At 32.7% G+C, this 21,572-nt stretch overlaps 2 protein-coding genes across 6 annotated transcripts; both read right to left on the reverse strand.

The window, feature by feature from the left end:
- Positions 1 to 1,313: 1,313 nt before the first annotated feature.
- LOC7489878 (uncharacterized) lies at positions 1,314 to 6,983 on the reverse strand. Of its 5 annotated transcripts, none has more exons than XM_024594622.2 (10): positions 6,476 to 6,983; positions 6,251 to 6,333; positions 5,216 to 5,357; positions 4,841 to 5,122; positions 4,611 to 4,758; positions 2,779 to 3,729; positions 2,436 to 2,674; positions 2,272 to 2,345; positions 1,786 to 1,897; positions 1,314 to 1,669 (listed from the first exon to the last, which is right to left on the reverse strand). In XM_024594622.2, exons 2-10 carry the CDS (start codon positions 6,304 to 6,306, stop codon positions 1,637 to 1,639), a joined length of 2,037 nt encoding a protein of 678 aa, XP_024450390.2. In that variant the 5' UTR covers positions 6,307 to 6,333; positions 6,476 to 6,983; the 3' UTR covers positions 1,314 to 1,636. The 5 variants fall into 5 exon arrangements, with proteins under 5 accessions (XP_024450390.2, XP_024450389.2, XP_024450392.2 ...); XM_024594621.2 differs by having other exon boundaries at positions 6,422 to 6,983; XM_024594624.2 differs by lacking the exon at positions 5,216 to 5,357.
- Positions 6,984 to 16,501: 9,518 nt separating this feature from the next.
- On the reverse strand, positions 16,502 to 20,986 carry LOC7458290 (AUGMIN subunit 2). Its single transcript, XM_052450910.1, has 6 exons — positions 20,568 to 20,986; positions 20,237 to 20,362; positions 20,062 to 20,166; positions 19,365 to 19,433; positions 17,668 to 17,781; positions 16,502 to 16,974 (listed from the first exon to the last, which is right to left on the reverse strand). The coding sequence occupies exons 1-6, from the start codon at positions 20,688 to 20,690 to the stop codon at positions 16,633 to 16,635; spliced, it is 879 nt and encodes a 292-aa protein (XP_052306870.1). The 5' UTR covers positions 20,691 to 20,986; the 3' UTR covers positions 16,502 to 16,632.
- Between the last annotated feature and the right edge of the window lie 586 nt (positions 20,987 to 21,572).

Here is a 21,572-nt window from a genome sequence, read left to right on the forward strand (position 1 = left end):
TGCTTAGAAGTTGAAAGTTTTGACCCGAAACTGTGCGTGTGATTTTAGAATAACTAAAGTCGGGATTTGTCTGCAAGGACAAGTTCTCAATAGGATCTGCTTTGCTGTAGCTACAAGCATAGCTCAACCAGCAAGGAGTGAACATATCGTTTACTTTATCTCGTCTATAGTTTTTACAAATTTAGTGTCAGCCACTTTCCATGCTCCTAGGATCCAGGATGTACTTGCTATGTTTCAGATATCTGCATTGCCAAGCTGCGTAAAAACCAAACGAGAATTTCTGTCCTAGCATAATCAACATACAATAACGGCTGTCAGTTATGTCATCCTACGTAATCAAGGGACAGAATGTTAGATTTGGATAAATTAGGCAACTAGCATATATTTTTTTAAAAAAAATAGCAAATTAACATTGCAGCAAAAAGTTTTGATGAAATATTATACTTTTGGATATTATTTTTTTAAATTGTGATATCAATTAAATATTTTCATTAAAAATCATAACAAAATTTTAATTAATATTGTAATTTACAATCACCACATTAATTAAATTATCATCATATGTGATCGAGGGACAAAATGTTGAATAAATTGAGCAATTATCATACAAAATAAAAAGAAATAGCAAATTATCATTATAGCAAAAAGTTTTGATGAAAAAACACACTTTTAGATATTGTGTTTCTAAACCATGATATCAATTAAATATCTTCGTCGAAAACCACAACAAAATTTTAATTAATGTTGCAGTTCACAACCATATCATTAAATTCAGAACTAATTGGTTCACCAGTTCATAATGGTTAGTTAAATTGGTTGATTGATTCGAAAATGACAAGGAAAATCACAAAACTATCAAAATCAGGGTCCTAAGATGAGATTTTTTAAATCTAAAGATCCGACAATCAGATCATTCTGATCTGGCACGACCAGACCTTCTTTTGAGCTTAAACTTGTCTTATTGGTCTATAAATACATTTATTAAGTCATCCACATAATTTATCTTGAACAAATACTCATCTAGTTTTGACAGATTTACATTTGACTACTCAGAATCACTTGTTATCGCAAACTCAACTATATCATTGACATTCATAAAACAAATTTGAAAGAAAACAATTCATAAAATTATGGTTTTTATGTGAAATGATTGGCCAGTTCATACAACCAAATCAACCGGCCGATCAATTGAGCTAGGAGATTAGCAATTAGGTTACATGTTCCTAGAGGTCACAAATTCGAGTTTCACAAACCTCAGGGCCACTGGAGGTTTACATGGTCATCAACTTCAGGGCCTGTGAGATTAGTCGAGGTACACGCAAGCTGGTTTGGACACCCACGTTAATAATAAAAAAAAATAGTTGTTTAATACTTTGATACCTATACAAGCTGCTCACATCTTAAACCGGAGAGCGTTATCGTATGGAAAGAAAGAAAGAATTAATACAACACGAAACAAACAAAAGAAAGCTCTCTCTATGATACCTCTGTAAATAGTTGCAGAATCTCCTGCCTGTTTAACCCACCCGTTGTTGTTTCAGTTATTTATTTGTCAACAAATGCACTTTATAGTGTAAGGCAGGCCCTGCATCCAACGTATAGTCTCTTCTGGACCCAAAAAACTGCTTATTAGCTTTCATCTCATGTGAATTTTCCTACTCCCTTCAGACTGCAAAATCAGAAGCAACACAATCAAGCTAAAAAAAATTGCAATTTGGCTTCTGAATCTAAAGCAAAGAACTGAAGTTTAGAGCCATAACATCAGAAGTTTTTTTGAGAACTTACCGCCCGACTTCGAGTTTCAGGTGTCATCCTGCTGTTTCTATAATCCAATGGTTGTGACCTTGGCGCCCGACCAAGTATTCTCTGAATGAAATCCTGTATGTGATTATAAATGCTGTATACCAGCACAACAGAAGAAAAATATGATAAGATACGCAGAGCTTTGTCAAACAATCCGTAGGATAGAGAAGCAATCAAAGAATCAACAATAATTCCAACACATCAATTAGAAGGTAACCCAAGCGAGATCCTTCAAGTTTTTCTCATTTTATGCTTCGTACTGCAAGGAGATACAATATGTTCCTAGAAGTTTAAGGAATGACATCTCAATGAACCGACGTCTTTGATCAGATGAGAACAGTATTGAAAATATTTTTGTTTACCCGTTATACTGCTTAAATTGAGATATTTTACACACAAACCAAGTTTAATCAAGGACTGCATTTTGGCTAGGAATGAAGCATATGGTCTAACTGCTGCGAACATTACCTTAGGCGATGCCTGTTGCAGGCTGCGAAGAAGGCAACAAAACCATTTAATATGCTCCTTACAGCACGGAAAACCTGAACAGATTACGAACATAAATATCACTTGCTTCATAATTGCATGCTTGTGATCAAAATGCAATCAGGAATTATAGGATGCCTTCCAACCTGAGAAAAAAGGTCATTCCAAAGTGAACGCCACATTGAAACTTCACATGTACTGACTCTTGCATCAGAAGCTGCAGCAAGCTGGAATATTCCATTTACATATTTCCAAATATCCCCAATCATTTCCGATATCCAGGCACAGGTGAAAGCGACAAGACCAGCTAGTGCAAGGACCAAGCGAATCGGAGCATAAAGTATTTCCCAAACAATCCAGAATATGGGATATATAATTGAAGTTGCTGCAGCACAAAAGGCAACAAACAGATCAAGGAATTTACTCATCCTTTTAAAATAATGGAGTCTTGATTGCAAAATAACATAACCAAAACAGCTGAGAACCCACCAATGCTCCAGATAACTGAGATAGGCCATACAAAAATCTCTAGTAGGCCTCCCAGTACACTGCAAGACGATTCAATCACAACCCAAAAAATGGAATACAAACTCTCTATTACTTCAATGAATATATTCCACAATGGAAGAAGAAAGCCTAAAATCTCAGTGAGCGGTTCGACCAGTGGCTGCGTGAAAACTGAAAAGAAGGATCTAGTGGTGTGTGTGACCATCAGAAACCAAGTAACAGCTTTCTCAAAGTTATGTAGAAATAGCATTGTTCCCAGGTACTTGATTCTTGAAACCATCTCCCAAGTCTCTATCCAGTCTAAAAGTGGTCCAAACAAACTAGAAGCAGTTGCCTTAAGAACTGGGACATTTTTGTACAAGTCAAAAAATCCAATGAGAACAGTGATAACTGAGATTAACACATACAAAGCTCTTGCCAGAGGGCACATCCAAGGACGATAAAGATGGCAAAATCCTGGATATGACTGAAGAAAGAGAACCCAAGACGGGAGCCCAGCTTCCAATAAAGTAAGTAACCTCAGGTCAGACATTATCACTTGTTTTAGTTTAAATGGCAGGTCATGATCATTGAATCTAAACAAAATCAAAACATCCCTGTATAGCTTAGGTTCATGAACATTCTCACAATCACTGGCACCAGAGCTGTCTAACAAGTATTCATTTCCACCCTGTGTTTCCTCAGCGTAACAATCAACTTCAACTCTAGTTCCAATTGACCTGATCGCTCTTCTTCGCTTATAAGGCCCAGTGGGTGGAGGAGTGAGTGGCTCACTCGTTATATTTTCTGGGGTCCCAGGAAATACATCAGAACTGCCACCAAGGCAGCATGAAGAATTATCCTCAGCCCACAGATTATCATCACAAATTTTGTCATCGTCATCAATAGAGGGTGTCATTGAGAAATTTTCTTCAGCATCATAAAAGGTATCTCCTGAAAATTTCAGGAAACATTAAACAGAGTAATTGCTCATTTAGGAAAGGAAATACATAGTCCCATCAAATATAAACATAATAATTACAACAGCAACTATGTTAACATCTCAGTTAGGTTGCACCTCACCAACTGGCAAAAGATGCAACAATCCAGGATCACATTCCTGTTGTAACGCCAGCAAAAGGTCTTGTGTATTGGCCTATATTAAGCTATTATTCATGAATATCATCTGAACAGTTAGACGATGGTGGTGGTGATGAACCAAACCATCAGATATTTGGACTTCATGTAATTCCCAGAGTGAGAAGAAGCATCCTACAAAGGCCAAATTCTAAAGACCAAACATAAGACTACTAAACCCCACTGTTCACTTCACAGCCACAAATCTGAGCAAGTTACAGCCATCACATATTATTGGGGTGCAACTACTTCTACAATTTACCTCCATACCTATTGAAACACCAACAGCATTTCTCCATGAAAAGCGAGAGCTGTTGATCCTGGGATGACTATCCATTAAGCATACATATATTGCATTCAAATCTCTGTGAAGCACTTCAACCAACTGTGAAGGCTAGTTTACAGTGCAATCTCCACATGGATATAGAAGACAGTGACGTCACTTAAGATGTTAATTTATCCACATTGAGTATGCTCCTTGCATAGGTGAACCAGAAATGGCTCTTAACAATATTAGATACCACCTAAGTCCAGCAGGAATCATGAATTTCCAACACAAATGTAGGCATGCCACAATATCCGAATTTCAAAGTAAATCCCTATTCATCATCATATGCTTCTTACCAATTCAGAATTCAAAAAAATAGTAGCTTTCTTCTACTATTGTAAAGTAAGGAATCATGAGAGAAACAGAATACCTGTAGCAGAATCAAGATAACCTTTCAATTGTAGCAGCTCAGAGAGAGTTCCTGAGAACCATGAAGATAAACTACTTGCAGCTTGAGCTACACTATCAAATTCCCATCTTTGCATTATCTTAGCTTCAATAGCCAGAGATGTGTCAGTCTGCAATTGACATGAAATCATTGACCAAAACAATGCTCAGCGTAACTGCAAACAAAACAGGGAGCATTCAGAGGAGCAGTACCAGAAGCTCGTTTAAGTAGTTGATACCCCGCACATCATTCCATGCAACTTCAAAGACAATAAAACCATAAAGTGTCCTGTGTAATTCACTGCTTAAGAACAGTGAGTTCCTTAATTTCTTCACGGGAGGCAAACCCCTCTTCCGGGACAAAGTTGCCACTTCAATCAACAAGAACCATCTCTCAAGCTTTGTTGATTTACTGGGATTGGACTGAGAAGAAGCATCCTTTCCCTCCTTTCTCCCCCTCCGAGCCTTTGAGTTTGCAAAAGGAGATAACCTAGACTGAGTGAATGAGAAAATGACATTAATCAGAGATGGTTAAGGAAAAACTTGAAAATGAGGATTTTTTGAAAAGGTATCCCAAGTCTTCGCAACCTTGGTAACCATCAGTTGCCACAAGTGTGCTGGGTGTGAACCAAGGTTTCTCAGCCATGGTCGATTGTCCACCAAAATATATAATTTCCCACTTTCAAACGCAACGAAAAGGCTAAGATCTGAGAGATAAGACTGCAAGTCTCTAAAATCACCGAGGGAAAAAAATTAAAACAGAGTAAGTATTCAGTAACCATACTCAAATACACTACAGGCCTAAAGGTCTTCTAATGATTGACACCACAAGGTTCACAACCATATGATATGTTTGAAAAGGGGAAGGAATTGGGGGGAAAAAAAGAACGAAATCTTCAGCATTTTCAAAGCAGGCAGACACAACATGTTCTTAGATGTAATCAAACACACTCAAGATAACGAATATGCAAACAAACTCATCATCGGTTGTCATAGTCATCCTACAAGCTGCATAAAGTAATTTAGGGACAAGTGACCTTTATGCCTACATCAAATAAAACACAAGAAGATCATGAAAAAATAATAATCACAAATCATAGACTATGCTGCCCATTATAGATCATGTCTTCCAAAACACAAGTGCTTCCCACGAGTCAATAAAAGAACAGGATTCCACACTATCCATAAAAAGTCACTGTGGAAGATTTTCATTCATATACTTCTAATCTGAAATTATATCACCTCATCAAGTGATTAATTTTGCACCTACTAACATCTTCTTTCAGGCTTTTCACTCTTTTCTCCCTTCACTTGTCCCTTTTTATCCCACTTTCTGCTAAAAAAGAAAACGAATTGTTTTCCTAAAAGATACTACACTATTAGAATTGCAAAAGCATAATACCCTGTCTGCATGAAGCTCGCTGGCCATTCCTTTCCACTACAATCAAGCAATATATACACAAGGAAATAAACCATCATCTTTATTATCTCATAACTATTCCAAGTTAAATTTTTTTTTCATTTACAAAAAGGGAAACGAAAATTATCTCTCGGAGTTGAAATATCAAACTAATTTAAGGAGATGAAATAGGAAGATGCGCAAGTGATGATAAAAACATATACCCAATCTGGAGACTTGTTAAAGGAAAAACGCATTCTGAATCATCGGCTTTCCCCATTAAAATTTGGTCCAAAATCACAATTCACTGCACAGCATAACAGCACATTTGTCATTACCATTATTTCAACTCAATTCATTTATTATATCAAATATAATAATTAATTAAGAAGGACCTTCAGAATGAGAATGAGAATTCCATGAAAGAGAGGAGGAGAGAAAAGAATCACCGGCGAACTTCATAACAGGCGAAGGCAAGAAGAGCAGTATAAAGAATCAACGGTGGTGATTATTGAAGGACGGCAATGAGATCATCATCATCGAATCATCAATACAATAACAACCGACAAGCATATCGAAACAAAACCAGAAAAAAACAACAACCATAGACTAAGAAGACAACTTCTGTAACCGAACAGCCAGATTACATTCAATTCTAGAGAGAGAGGGAGAGCGAGGTTCGTCTCTTTGGTATAGAGGAGTTTGCTTGGCTTGGAAGGCGTTTCCTGAGAAGGTTCGTGCGTTCGTTCTACACGTTTATATACGGTTGCAGGAGGAGCAGGGGAGGAGGAGGGTAAATTCGTGAGATTGAGAGAGAAAAATTATCGGGACCTGATACTTTCCCGCCACGTGATCGTCGTTGTCTTTGTCGTTTTCATTGCCATGGAAAGTGTTAAAAGAGGGGGCGAGGGTGGCAGGAAGATTGGGGAAATAAACTCGAAAGAGGCGCGTGGGGTGGGTGGGGGAACAGAGTAGAATTATACATATAATATTATTATATTTATGGCAATGGCATGGTTACTGCTTTGGTTAATTGCTTGTTTATTATTAAATATTAAATAATAATCTAAAAATTCGTGGAAAATAATAAATAAATAAAACAAATTATTATACATTGCTACAGAAATTATTTTTTTCATTACATCTTTATATATCTAAATTAATGATAAATTAAAACATATTTATTAAAAAAAATAAAATTAAAATATAAGGAACTAAAATAAGAATACGGTAAAAAAATTTTGCTAAAATTATAGCTAAATATACATTTCAGTCCTAAAAATAATTAAGTTTATTAACAGTGGTGGAGCCATTAATTATTTTTAAGGGACCAAAAGCAGAGAAACTTTTCTAGGGGAGCAGAGTTTTTAATTTGATTAGTTTTGGCTCTAAAATTTAAATCTTCCTAGTTTTACGAGGGGTATATTATAAAAAAAAAAAACATTAAGGGATTGGGCCTTCACCAGCCTCCTGTCTCCACCACCGTTGATTAACATTTCTTGATGTAAAAAAAATCCATCGGATGATGTGAAAATATATTTTTAAAATTATATGAAAAATATATTTATTAATCTTAATTGACACGTAAATTAGTTCGAGGATTTTTCTTAACATCGAAACAATTACATTGAAACATTGCGGCCTCTGAGGTTTTTCATTGTAAATTTGCACTGTAGTTCCATTTAATTTATTTTTTATTTTTAGATTTTTTTTTTTTTCAATGTCATCCTCCTATATTTAGTTTATTTAATATTGAAATGAATAATTTATTTCAGTTAACTTTGCAAAGGTTTCCTGTAATGTTGAAAAAAGATTCTGATGGTTCGATTTGATAAAATAAAATTTAATCATCTTGATTAAACATAATTGAAACTAAGGATCAAAATTGATTTTAAGACAAATCCCCATACTCTTTTTTTTTTGTAGTTGAGGTGTGTTTTTTGTCCCTTAAGTTTTTTTTTTCATAGTTAATCCCTTTTTTATGAGGTTTTTACATTTTGATGCAGGACTTCATTTGCTTTACATTTTAGTCACCGAGTTAGAGAGATGACAGAGAAAGTCGACGAGTGACCATGATTCGGCGATCAAAAAGGTCGTTCATAATGTCCATAAATTCCATTTTACATGAGTCTCATTGTGGTATTTTTCATTGTTATTAAACCTGGCCCGGCCCTGCGGGTCGACCCAGTGGCTGGACCGGTCCGGGTTTAATAAAAAACCGGCTGGGGCAACAGCCCGGCCAAACCCGAGTGACCCGGCGGGTCGACCCATGACCCGGGCGAACCCGGGTGAGAACCGGTGTTTTGTTTTTTTTTCCTTCAAATATGGGATTTGAAACCCATTAATATATATATATATATATTCCCAAGAAAAAAGTCATGTTTTTTTAATGTGGGATAAAAAATATTTTGGTTTAAATACTTCAACTTAAAATGATAACATAATATCTTTTTAATGTGGGATTTGAAGCCTTTTCGTATATATACTCTATATTCCCAAGAAAAAATTCATGTTTTTTAAATGTGGGATAAAAAACCTTTTGGTTTAAATATTTCAACTTGAAATGATAACATAGTATCTTTTCAATGTGAGATTTGAAGCCCTTTCGTATATATAATCTATGTTCTCATGAAAAAAGTTATGTTTTTTCAATGTGGGATTTGAAACCCATTAGTATATATACTTTATGTTTCCAAGAAAAAAATCATGTTTTTTCAATGTGGGATAAAAAAACCTTTTAGTTTAAATACTTCAACTTAAAAGGATAGCATAGTATCTTTTCAATGTGGGATTTGAAACCCTTTCGTATATATACTCTAAATTCCCATGAAAAAAGTTATGTTTTTTCAATATGGGATTTGAAACCTATTAGTATATATACTCTATGTTCCCAAGAAAAAAGTTATGTTTTTTCAATGTGGGATAAAAAACTTTTTTTGTTCAAATACTTCAACTTAAAAGCTTAACATAATATCTTTTTAATGTGGAATAAAAAACTTTTTAAAATATTCTTTTAAACTTCATTGTTTACAACATGTATAACCTATATTTACATGGATTTTTTCATATGAGATATTAAAATTTTAATTTTTCTAGGTTGACCCGAGTTGACCCATGAAACCCGGGACCCGGCCCCTTGGCCATGTCAACCCTCGGGCCGGGTTTAATAACTATGGTATTTTCTGCCCATCATCTTGCTTAGATTGGGATTGAAAAAAGAAGAAAAATAGCTTTTTGTTTTTTTGACCAATTTAGGGGTGTTTTGGATTTGATAAATTGATTTATTGATATTTTAAGAGTGTTGTTTTAGATATTTTCAGGTGAAAAGAGGTTGAAAATGGGTTTTAATTTCTCAAAATTCATACTTTTTTTTTCCTTGTCCAAGAAGGTGACCGAAAAAGATTATAAGAGACAATAAGTTATCTACCATAGTGGATGACTTGTAATTCAGCTTAAAAAATTATAGCAGATCATGCATCATTCACTCAATGAAAAGCCAACAAAAAAAAATTAGGGGTGTGGCCTAGGCTTCCAGACACACCTACACCTAGGCTTTTAAGTAGTTGGCTATGTGCGCGGGCTTAGCAGCACTTAGCCTTTCTTGTACTTTTTTTATTTTGATTATTATTATTATTTTAATTAATACCCTTTTTATATTTTTCTTATTTTGCATTAAATTTTATATTTAAATCTCTCTCTCTCTCTCTCTTATTTTTTAAATTGTTTAGTTCACCTTTTCAAATTACTAGTTATTTTTTTACATTATTTAGTAATTTTATAATGTTTTAAAGATATTATTGTAATTTATCTTTGATTTTTTTATTTGATATTTGATAAAAATAAAATATGTTTGCATGATGTATTTATAAAAATAAAAATCGTTTGTTATTGGTAAGAAAAAACAACCTAGCTAGATTTTTTTAATAAAAAATCTAGCACTCAAAAGACAACAATCTCTTTCTTCTAAAAGGATTTAAGAGATTTTTCATCAGTAGTTCGTGTGGATTACCATTAGAGACTGAACACCTAGACGACATGTGATTTGTAACGATCCAACCATGAATAGAAAAACTATTATTTTCATATCTGGAACAAAACTAGAAAAACATAACAAAACAAAATAAATAAAAACATAAACTTAACTAAGAAAAATATTTATTTCCTAAAAAAACCATGCATTAGTCTCTCCAGGTTGAAAGAAACTCGTCTTAGAGTTCAAATCGCAGCAAAAAACTATCCTTCGCCATGGACATCCTTTTATGTATGGGTTATCCTATCGTAGATTTTTAACATCTTTGTCTGTGCCTTCCCATCATAAAACTCTAATACACTTTTGTACAGGTCACTCCATCAAGGATCTTTGGCACAACACCTTTGCACGGGTTAACCCATCATGGATCCTATTATTAGGATTTCTAGTAACAACAACCAACGCAAATAGAAACAATACACTAAGTCCACGGGCATCTTTTTTCTAGTAGGAAACATTTTCATCCCCTTGTACACAAGCATACCTTTTTCTGCGACCTCTTCCACCCATAATTATTTAACATCACATAACAACTAACCACGAGAAATCATTGAGTTTTGATACAAGTCCCTACACGAACTCCAATCAAAACCATCAGGTATTGTTGGCCTCTAGTATTAATTAATATAAAGCTTTGATATCAACTGATATAGGTAGGAGCGAAGGATGATAAAATTTGTTATAAGTCAAAAACTTCAAAGATCAAGAACATTATAATTATGGAAAGATAAGTAAAATATTTAATTTTTATTCACCAGAACCTCACTTCTCAAAAAGTTATTACAACAACTCTTTATATAGAAAAAGACTATAAAATCCTATTAATAAGAAATAAAAAAAATATTCTCTTTCAAACTAAAAAAAAACATAAAAAACAAAAATAAAAATATAAAAACATAAAATTAACAAAAAAAATTACTCTTCCATCACAACTCTTGGACATAGGAAGTACGTTTCAAAGACACTGGTATGCTAGGTCCAACCCACGACTGTAAAACCTACTTAAATAACGTTATGCGTATAATAATTTTTTTTTATTACAAAATAATCAAGTTAATATGTCAATTTTAACGTGATAGTTAATTTATTAATGATTCAATTTAAATCACATATGTTATCCAATAATTTCAAGATTATCCCATCGATCACGCCTATCCCTCCAGACGCAATGCTTGTTCTTCTAACAAGACCGGCGCAAGTCTTTATTTGAAAAAAAATAAAATTAATTTTTTTATATTTTTTATTATAAATTAATATTTTTTTAGTATTTTTAAATTATTTTGATATATTGATGTCGAAAATAATTTTTAAAAAATAAAAAATATATATTATTTTAATATATTTGAAAAGATTAAAAAATATATATATTTGAAAAATAAAAAATCTTTATTTGAAAAGATTTTGATTGCAGGTTTTGGTAAAGAAAAAACAAATAATAGAAAAAGATTTTGATTGCGTTATAATTAGAGTTTTGATGTATTTTTAGAATTTTTTTAATTTTTTCTATGTTTTCTCCTATTTATTTGATATTTTTTATTAAATATTGTTATTCTAAATAATAATAAGTTATAACAACCCTGTTTGTCAATCAAGATATATACAAAATATATTATTTTATTACTTTTTTTTAATTGTACTAATTCCTTAATATTTCTAATTGATTGTGTTAATTTAAAAAATAAAAAATCCTCGATGATCGCATTTACTCACACATAATTAGCTCAATCATAACTGTGGGGACCCATAAAAATGTTTTTTTGGACTAATCTGCAATATTGTCTTAATAGTTGTTGCAGCAGTTGCAAAATAAATTATTTATTTATTTATTTTTGGGTGTTTTTCCTTTCCAACAAGTGTGTGAGAAAGTCTTGAGAAAATATGATATAAGAAATTTATTTTTTAGAAAATAAGACAGTTTGAGAAAAATCACTGTTCTCGCATGCATTATTTATAAAAAAAAATCATAATTGAAAAATGTGGTGTTTAAAAAACACACACTGAATGGGAGAAAAAAAATTAATGACATATTGAAGATATTTAAAATTCAATGATGATATCTTTGATATTATTAGAAAAAATTAAATTAGATAAATTAAAAATATAAAAAAAAGATATCAACTAGTTGAAGTGGCTATATAAGTTATTCACGTACAAGTGAGTCATTTAATATCTTTAAATAACATATATAAATAATCATGTTTGTTTTTATGTTTTAAAAAAAAATTGAAATTTTTATATTTTTTTATTTGCTTTAAATTAATATTTTTTTGGTGTTTTTAGATTAATTTGATGTGCTGATGTCAAAAATAATTTTTTAAAAATAAAAAAAATATTATTTTGATACATTTTCAAGTAAAAAACACTTTAAAAAATAAACACAACCACATTCTTAGCATCTTTAGAGCGTGTTTGGCAGTGTGGTTGTGGGTGCTTTTCAAATAGCTTTTCGTGCCGAAATACATGCCAATGATGTTTTTTTATTTTTAAAAATTATTTTTGACATCAGCACATCAAAACGATCCAAAAAGTACAAACCGCACTCAATTTTAGCAAAAAAAAAAATTCAAAATTTAGCGAAACGCAGTTACAAACGCAATGCTAAACAGACCCTTAAACAGCATGTATAACCTACTTCAGTTACTATAATTTTTAACTGTGGATTTTTAAAACATACTTGAGAATTGCGGTATTTTATTAACTTTTTTATTTTTCAAAATCTTTTTCTATCTAATAGTTTTCCGCATGCTATTATTTTTTTAAAATAAAAATCTTATTTTTATAGATTTTATTTGTGATAATAATAATAATAATAATAATAATAATAATAATAATCCAAATACCAGTCTAATATGGTCGATTGAAGTGCTTCAATACTTATTCTTTTTAATTCATTTTAATAAACCGACCGGGTTAAACCAAATTAATTGAGATCTAAATGAACTTCTAGATATATAGGTTTAAAATTTAAAAAAAAAATGTCAATTTAATTAAAGGTGATATAACCTACTAGGGTTTATATAGTTCAATTAGCTGGACCTCTTGATGATTGATGAGACAATGGGACTACTTTTTTCGTCTTTTAATTTCATGAATTACCATGATTATCTAAATTAAATTAGCTTCATTTATCTTTTTAATCATCGGGAATTAAGATGATTTAATCTAGGCTATCCTTTTCTTGAAAAAAAAACAAAAAAAGTGGTGAGTTTTGACACCGCAGTTTTGAGGCAACCGAGAAGCGCTAAGAGAGCTTACACGTAGCCGAGTTTGATGAATCCATGCAAAGGAATTGCCCCTCCATTAATGGAGCATTGAAGGTTCCTTTACTGCATTTTACTTAGCACACAGTATTCCTCTCTCTCTCTCTCTCTCTCTCTCTCTGTCTCTGTCTCTCTCTCTCTCTCTCGCATCGAAAAAAAGAGAGCAGAAAGCATTGATTATGCACAAGGTGGTGGTGTCCCAATAAAGGATGTTTCAGATATAAATGCGGCCTCGTTGAGATTTGTGAGGCACTTTCACCGGAGTTTTGTCGAAAAAAAGCTTTTTGCTGTTTAAACCTGAATTAATTGTAACTTTCATTTCTCTAAAGTCTAAACTAATTAATTATGCCGGCATTACAAGAACATTAAAATTATAAAGAAAAAATAAACGGTAAATAACATAAATTGATAAAAGTAATATTTTAGAAGGGATTTAAAAGGGGCTAATTAAGAAATGATTAGCTTGTTTAAAATTTAGCAAACTTTTTTATATATATATCATTTTATTTACTATCTCGAGATAAAAAAAACTTATATAATAAAAAAACAAGATAAAAAAATAAAATTATAATTGTGTTTAGTAGTGGTATACAAAATAGAGTGATTATTTTATATTCTGTTTGGTTATGGTGGATGTAATAAAAAATATAAAAAGATTTATTTTACCCTTAATATGTATTATATTATCAAACTTACATATTTTAAAAAATAATTAGATATATTATATTTTATTTTAGTTTATATTGAGTGTTAAAATTAATAATTGTAATAACCCTGATTATAAAACCTGGACCAGCTCGGTGAGTCAACTCGGGCCTAAACTGGTCTGAGTTTAAGAAAAAATAGAGAAATGATTGACCCAATCTGAGATGAATGATTGACCCAACTTGACTCATTCAAAAAACCGGATTGACTCGCTACCTAATCGACCTGGGATAACACACGAGTTAAAAAATCATTGACTTTTTTAAAAAAATGGTCATAAAAAGGTTGTTTGATTTTTAAAAAAAATATATTTTGAGTTGACTTTCAAGTCGAGTTTTAAAACTATGATAATAATATTTTTATTCAGACGTTGACTCGAGGTCAACTAAGTTGACCCTTCCAATCAATTACCCGAGCTTTGCCTCAAGTCGATTCTCAAGTCGATTTTGAAACTACAATAATAACTATTTTTATCCATATATTACCTTTAGATAAACTTGGCTTGACCCTCTCGACCCGCGACCTGGGTCTTGCCCCGATTGACTCCCTAATTGAGTTTTAAAACTATGATAATAACTTCTTTTATTGTTATGTTGACCCGAATCAACTAGGGTCAACCCTCTCAACCCATAACGTGGCTTTGCCCCAGGTTTATCTTCTAAATTGAGTTTTAAAACTATGATAATAATGATTTTTACTTTTATGTTAATAGGGTCGACCCTCTCGACCCGTGACTCGGTCTATGTCCTGGATCGACCTTCAAGTTGAGTCTTAAAACTATGATAATAACCCCTAAATTTATTTTTATATTTCTATCTCTTTAGCCAAATATATTTTTATCTTTATTGTCTTTGTTTTTTTTTGTCTAAACGCTACTTAAATGACAGAAATGTGTTTTGCTAGAGGATAAAAATGACATATATAAATGACAGTTTAATTAAAAAGACAAGGATAAAAATATAAAATAAATATGTTTTAAAGTGAAATTCTCAAAAAAAAAAAAAGAAGTATTAGGAAATATATCCTCTCTCTTCACTATTTTCATCTTTTCACTATTAGTTAAGAGAATAACTAATCACAATATTGATAATAATAACAACAGTAAATAATAAAAAAGTCGTCAAGCTTACATCTATTGCATAAGATATGTATTTGTAGAAGAAATACATCAATTAGAAAATCTCGAATGTTTCGGAGACATAATTGAAAAAAAAAAGTTGAAGTACTGAAATTAAGTATGGTTGGAACAATAGTTTGAGGTTCGTCTAAACTTGAAGTTAGGAAAATAAAGTTAAAATTAAGTGATGGTCGTGGCGAAGTGGAGGTAAGTTTACTATTTACTTATGTACTAAAACGCGTGGGATTGTCACTGTATATTTGTTATTGTGTAAAATTATTTTATTTTTTAAGTTTGGTCTTCAAAGTTTATTTTTAGACGATAAAGTATTATTTAAGAAGCAATTGATTTCAAATTCTTATGAAAGAGTGGGATTGAAAAAGAGAGGAATTAAATGAAAAATGCGGCAAATATGGGTGGCGTATCATAAGTTTTGGAGAGGTTTTTTCTAGTTCATCTATGATTTTGTTTTTATATTTTATATAGATACACTATGTTTTTCAAAATAAAAAATATTTATTTTCAGATGATATTTTTAACATGTGTAGCCTTACATGTTATTCTTTTTTTTTATTCAATCAATTTCATATTTTATTTTTCAAGATTAAATATCTTAATCTATATCTATCTCTTGATTTTTTAAGTTTTGTTTTTAGATGTCATTAATGATTATTTATTTATTAACACACATAATTTTTAGTTTATTTAATTATATGTGTGTATAAAATTTTTAATTTATTATATTTTTTAAATTATAAAAATACATTAAAAAAACTAGATATATAATTTTTCAAGTCTCCTCGAAAAGTCGATGCTAGATTTGTTTTTTAATCCATGCATTTCTCAGATAGCGCGAGAATCTCTTACCCTGCTGGGCCTGAGCCCTCATTTCATGTCTGCCACTCCGTATCATACTGGAGAGCTTGTTGGGGGACCCCTTACCATAAACAAGAGGGCTAAAAACCGTAGATAAGCTATTCCCTTGATGTAGTTTTACCTATTCAACTATTGTTTCCCCCCCCGAAGAAAAGAGGGGCCTGGGGGTTTGAAAAGGAAGAACACTGCCTCTGCACTCTTGGCGTCCTCAATAATCATCTGCAATGCAAAAATGTTGTCTGGGCCTCTTAGCAGGAAAATTAAAATGTCCTGAGTTCATAAATATAACCTCTGCTACTTCTTTTTTGTCAAAACAAAAGATGGTAAAGTTGCACGCCAGTTTAGCGCTGCAGAGTAGGAGGAAAGAAAGGACCTTCTGTTCACCAATAACAGATTATAGCTCGATATTTCCTAGTCAAAGCATGGAAGAAATGGTGTGACACCTTAGAGCAAACGATGTAGTTCATAGTGATCTAATGCAAAGAGAAGCCAAAATAGCAAATCTTATTGGTGTTTTCATGGTATATAATACTTCCAACGCAGGATATCATGGACAATTTACTTGAAATGAAAATGTTCTGTGTAGAATACAATCTACGCACGACAAATTGCATTTGATTAAATACCATTGTGCTTAACTGATGGAGGCCAAGATAATCTTCTATGGCTCATGTCATCGACTTGATGAACATCTCCCACTTCAGTACTTCCATCATCTGCTTCTTGCCGCTCAATCTCTTGTCTCCTTGCAGTTTTGATTGCCAAATCATCAAAGCTTGATTCATTTCTCCAGGGAGGAGTCGCAAAGTCAGAATCCCCAAAGGCTCTCTGTGAAGAATCTTTACCTAAATGGCCAACTCTCAAATCTTGAAGGGTAGCAAATGATTCTCTCATGGCAGACATGGCTTCAAAGAATCTGGTACAGGACGCTAAAGCAACAGGAATAGGACGTAACATTTCCTGCATGATTTTTTTAAAGAAAAGAAGAATATCAGATTTTAAAGCAAGACCTTCCCCTAACTCTAACATAGTTTTTGACAACTTGTTGGGGAATGCTCATCACTGGTGCAAATGCTAAAAAAAAATTGCAGACCATGCTAAAATAGTCTTAGGTTCTGATAATTCATGACACCTACTATTCATAGGTAACAGCAACGAGATCTTATCCAAATTACTTAAGTATCAATAACAACATTTAAGAGAAATATTGATTAATTCCAAACAGTTTGGCATCCCTATTAGTATTTGACTGAAGAGCATTGATGTTTCCAGAAAGCTCAACAAGATTAAACACATTTGACCTTCCAGTTATTCATTAAAATAAATGACTATTGCTTTGTTGGAAAAGTTTACATTCTTAAAGATAGACTTTGCCTTCAAAAGCCAATCACAAAGCAAATTCCATCCGCAATAAATAAACAAATGCAATAGTATCAATGTGGTTCCTATGAAACTCACACATAGCAATATGATGGTTATATTTATTTATTGCTAAAAATATTGTTGATTTATTTGATAGTTAAAAAATTACGAATTCCAACAGAAGAAAGAATACAACAACAGGACCACATAATGGCACAAAAATGTCCAAAATGCATAAACAAATATCAAGAAGTAAAAATGTTACTATGCCCAGCGTTTCTATGAACATACCCCCCACACTGAAGGAGATTCCTTAAAGTTCTGACTCCATTGGAAATCTGCAGCTGAAGCTGTCAAAGCACCATAATCACTGGCGGCCTTCATCAGCAATTCTGAAAATTGTTTCTACACCATCCAAGCAATAGAAGATAATCATAATAAATTTTTTTAAAAAAAATAAAATTTAAGGAACATAACTAACCACTAAGTAGCCCTGGTGATGCATAAGTTAAAATTTAACTCAAGTTTCAGCATCTGCAGCATTTTAAAACCTTTATATTTTCTCAATATCAGCAGTTTATTCACTTCAAGGTTTACGATTTAATTATTAAAAGGACCAATCAATATAGTACTTGCAAACTCAAAACTTAAAAACACACACACATTTATAGTGCATTCACAAACTCCAATACCATCAATTTTCTTTTACCCATGAGAGCTTCATGTGGATAGTTAGGATACTCTATTGTGCTCAGGAAAATCATGGTGCTGCAACATCATTGCTAGAGTTGAAAGAAACCAGCATGATCTCTCCATCCTTTGTTCATCCCCCAATTCCTGTTCAGTAACCATGTATATGTTGAAACAGAGGAAAGGTGCCACAACAATCCATCCTTTGTTCATCCCCCAATTCCTGTTCAGTAACCATGTATCTGTTGAAACAGAGGAAAGGTACCACAACAATCCATCGGGCACTAAATGTCTAAGTCACAGAGGTCCACTTTAGCAATCTATCCAATTTTCTGCATTGATCCACTATTTTATAATTCCATTCTCTCCAGATCATTCCTCACTTTATGAACAGAGTTTAATTAAAAAAACCCCACTTTACTCAATCTCTAACTCTATGCACTTTGAGGTCAGTTTTAAAGACTCTTTCACCTAGGACTGATCACAACCAGATCGTGACTGTGATATATGAAGAAGAGTTCTCGTCATCTCATGTCATGTAGCCTGATGGACAAGAAATGGATGTAGCTGATTGATTTCTGTTCATCTTTTAACTAGTCAGAAACCACATCCAATCTGATATTTTAATCTTGGAATCCAAATTTAAGTTGATGATATTCTGTCACAACTACATAGTAAGACTTCACTACAGAAATTCACAATTCATCAAATCAAGATAGAGTAGCCATGTAGGAGGAATATATAGAAGCCTAAAACCTTCAACTCATGTTTGTAAGGCTGATATGAAATGCAACCATCATTCAGATGCACTATGCGTAGAAGTAATAATTTCCAACGTCTCCATTGAACTATTGTTCTTAACTATCTCAGCTGGATGATGGACCCATGACTATTTATTAAGAACAACTTTAACTTCTACCTTTTGATAGAGAGATCATAGACTCAAAAAAATTTCCAGTCCTCACTGAGGGCTCAATATCATTCCCAAGATCCAATTTTGAGTTGATGAAAGCAAAACCCAATGCCCACCATGATGACAACAAATCAATATTGTGTGAACACAGCAGCAGACTTGGTTTTTGGTTGTAATAGTTCCTAATGGCTATTTGACAAGAAAGACTTTGCTGCAGGTGATGATTTTGATTTAACAAGAATATCAAATGTGCTGCTCTTATAGCACTTGATGGAAGTGACCATTCACACACAGTGAACTAGTCTCTGAAAAAAAAATTAAAATAAAATAAAAACAATTTATGATCTACTGTGTCACAAAAGCAAACTGTCATTGGATAACCAACCTGATATTCTGCTTCTACTGGTATGCAATCCAGTGAATATGGTTGTTGAAGACGAGCTATAATTCGATCCTGCCAATATTCGCAAAAGACAAACATAAACATAAGATTATTGCTATAAATAAAGTCATTTAAAAAAAATGGATAAAGAAGAAACCCCATGCAAGTTTAGAAAGGAGTTTCACAAAAGGATAGAACCTAATATTACAGGGAAAATTTGGCCCTGTACTTCGAGGGGGATGTAAAAGTAATCCCACCTAAACCAGCACACCCAGACGCTAACCATAGTACTGGAAACAAAAGAAATCTACAGGATGGATGTCACACGTAAGTCAGGTTCGGAAACTTTGTCTGTTAAATCTATGTGCATATAGGCTCAGTTTGTCGGTTGGAATTTCGAAATTGTTTGTACACGGTTCCTTTCACCCATGAGGGCCATAGCAGAACAATTATGTGAAACCATAAGTGAATATTATGGCCATGCTATAAGTTTTAACTTAAGAAATCCATACAATTAGTAAATCATGTGGAAAAGAAAATCCATCAGAGGTGGAGAAGATTCTCCATGTCGACAAGAACAAGCAAAGAAAATCACTTCACTTAACATGCATATGGCATCATGGAATCTGCAATGCATCTGGGCTAAAGCGTAAAAGCATCAATATCAGCAACACGCTCAATTAAAACCTAGATAGATTACCTTATTCTGAATGACATCCTTGAGTATGGTAGTAATCCTTGACAATGTGTCAATCTTCTTTTCCATTTCACTAACATGTGTCAAATGCGCCACGTTTTTATCATCCTACAAAGTTAAATCAATTAAACTTCGTACTGTAAACATATGTGAGACAAAATGAATGAGGATAGTTCACCTTGCGACCCTGAAGTTCTACTTGTAGATCAGCTATTTTTCTTTGTACTGCAGTTAGTTCCCTCAAAACTCTAATTAAGTCATCACCCTTTTCGCCACTAGCAGTGGATAAGTTCTGAAGTTCTTCCTACACAGGATGAGCCCAAGAATGATGTGAAATCTCAAGATTCTATGATTAAAATCCATACAATTTTTGGGTTTTGACGGAAACAACCAACAACCTGGAAATTTTATCTTTCAACCCCAGATTGGACATTATATGATCACCAAAAGAAAAATGCGGGTCGGGTTAAAAAGGGTACCTAGAAATATAAGAGTAATCGGAAGCTGACCTGAGAAGGAGGAGGTGCGACTGAAAATCCGAGATCGGCAGCGATGGAGAGAGCATCGGCCATGCCACCGATGCGTCTGATGGGCTTTTTACCAACCCAGGTGGTGTCGCAGCCCATAGACATGATATTTGATTTGATTTGACAAACCAGACGCGCTCAAACTGTTATTCTTTTTAAAATAAGCTTCCCCGAAAGCGGAAGCGATCGCTGCTTTGTGATCCGCACACACAATGTCGTGGATGGAAGGACGGCAGTTTGAATTTTCAAGTCAAGTTTCCGCTAACGAAAAGGTTGACAGATTTTTGGATAAAATGTATTTCAACTGTCAACCCCATGGAACTGAGCAAATCATTGAGTGTTAGGAACCCCTCCATAAAATTGAAGATTTAATCAGAATTAATCCTCAATTCCCATCCAATTGGTGCAAAACATGTGAGATGCAGTGTGTGTACAATAATTTTTTTTCGTGGAAAACAAGCTGAATTTCTTACGAAAAAAGACAAGAATAGATAATTGTAGAATATTGTTGTTCGGAATAAAAAAAATATTCAAACAAGAAAAAATTTTAAGTATGGCTAACATTTTTTTAAAATAAAAAATTAACTAGAAATTTAAAATTAGTTATTTATTAAACAATATTTTTATTTAACATTGATAAGAAAACAAATTCAACCAACTTAGGTTATTCAAGATTCACATGCGAAAATTACAAGGAAAATCTTGAAAAAACTAAAAAGCTAAATCTTGAATTAATTTAGTGTTGCATGACAAAATTGCCAAAAAAAACACAATATTTGTTGAAAAAACAAGTGAATTTGAATCAACCAATCAAACTCTCGATGCAAGATATGCATATCATCAGATTCAATAAATTTTTTATTTCAAATATTATTTTTTATTTAATAGATTTATATGACAATAACGCACATGTGATTTTTTTGTATGAAATATTTTATATACAAAAAAACATGTCAGACTCATAAGACTGAGATAACAAAAACAAAT

This window comes from Populus trichocarpa, chromosome 2 (assembly GCF_000002775.5).
Source record: "Populus trichocarpa isolate Nisqually-1 chromosome 2, P.trichocarpa_v4.1, whole genome shotgun sequence".
NCBI classification, from domain to species: domain Eukaryota; kingdom Viridiplantae; phylum Streptophyta; class Magnoliopsida; order Malpighiales; family Salicaceae; genus Populus; species Populus trichocarpa.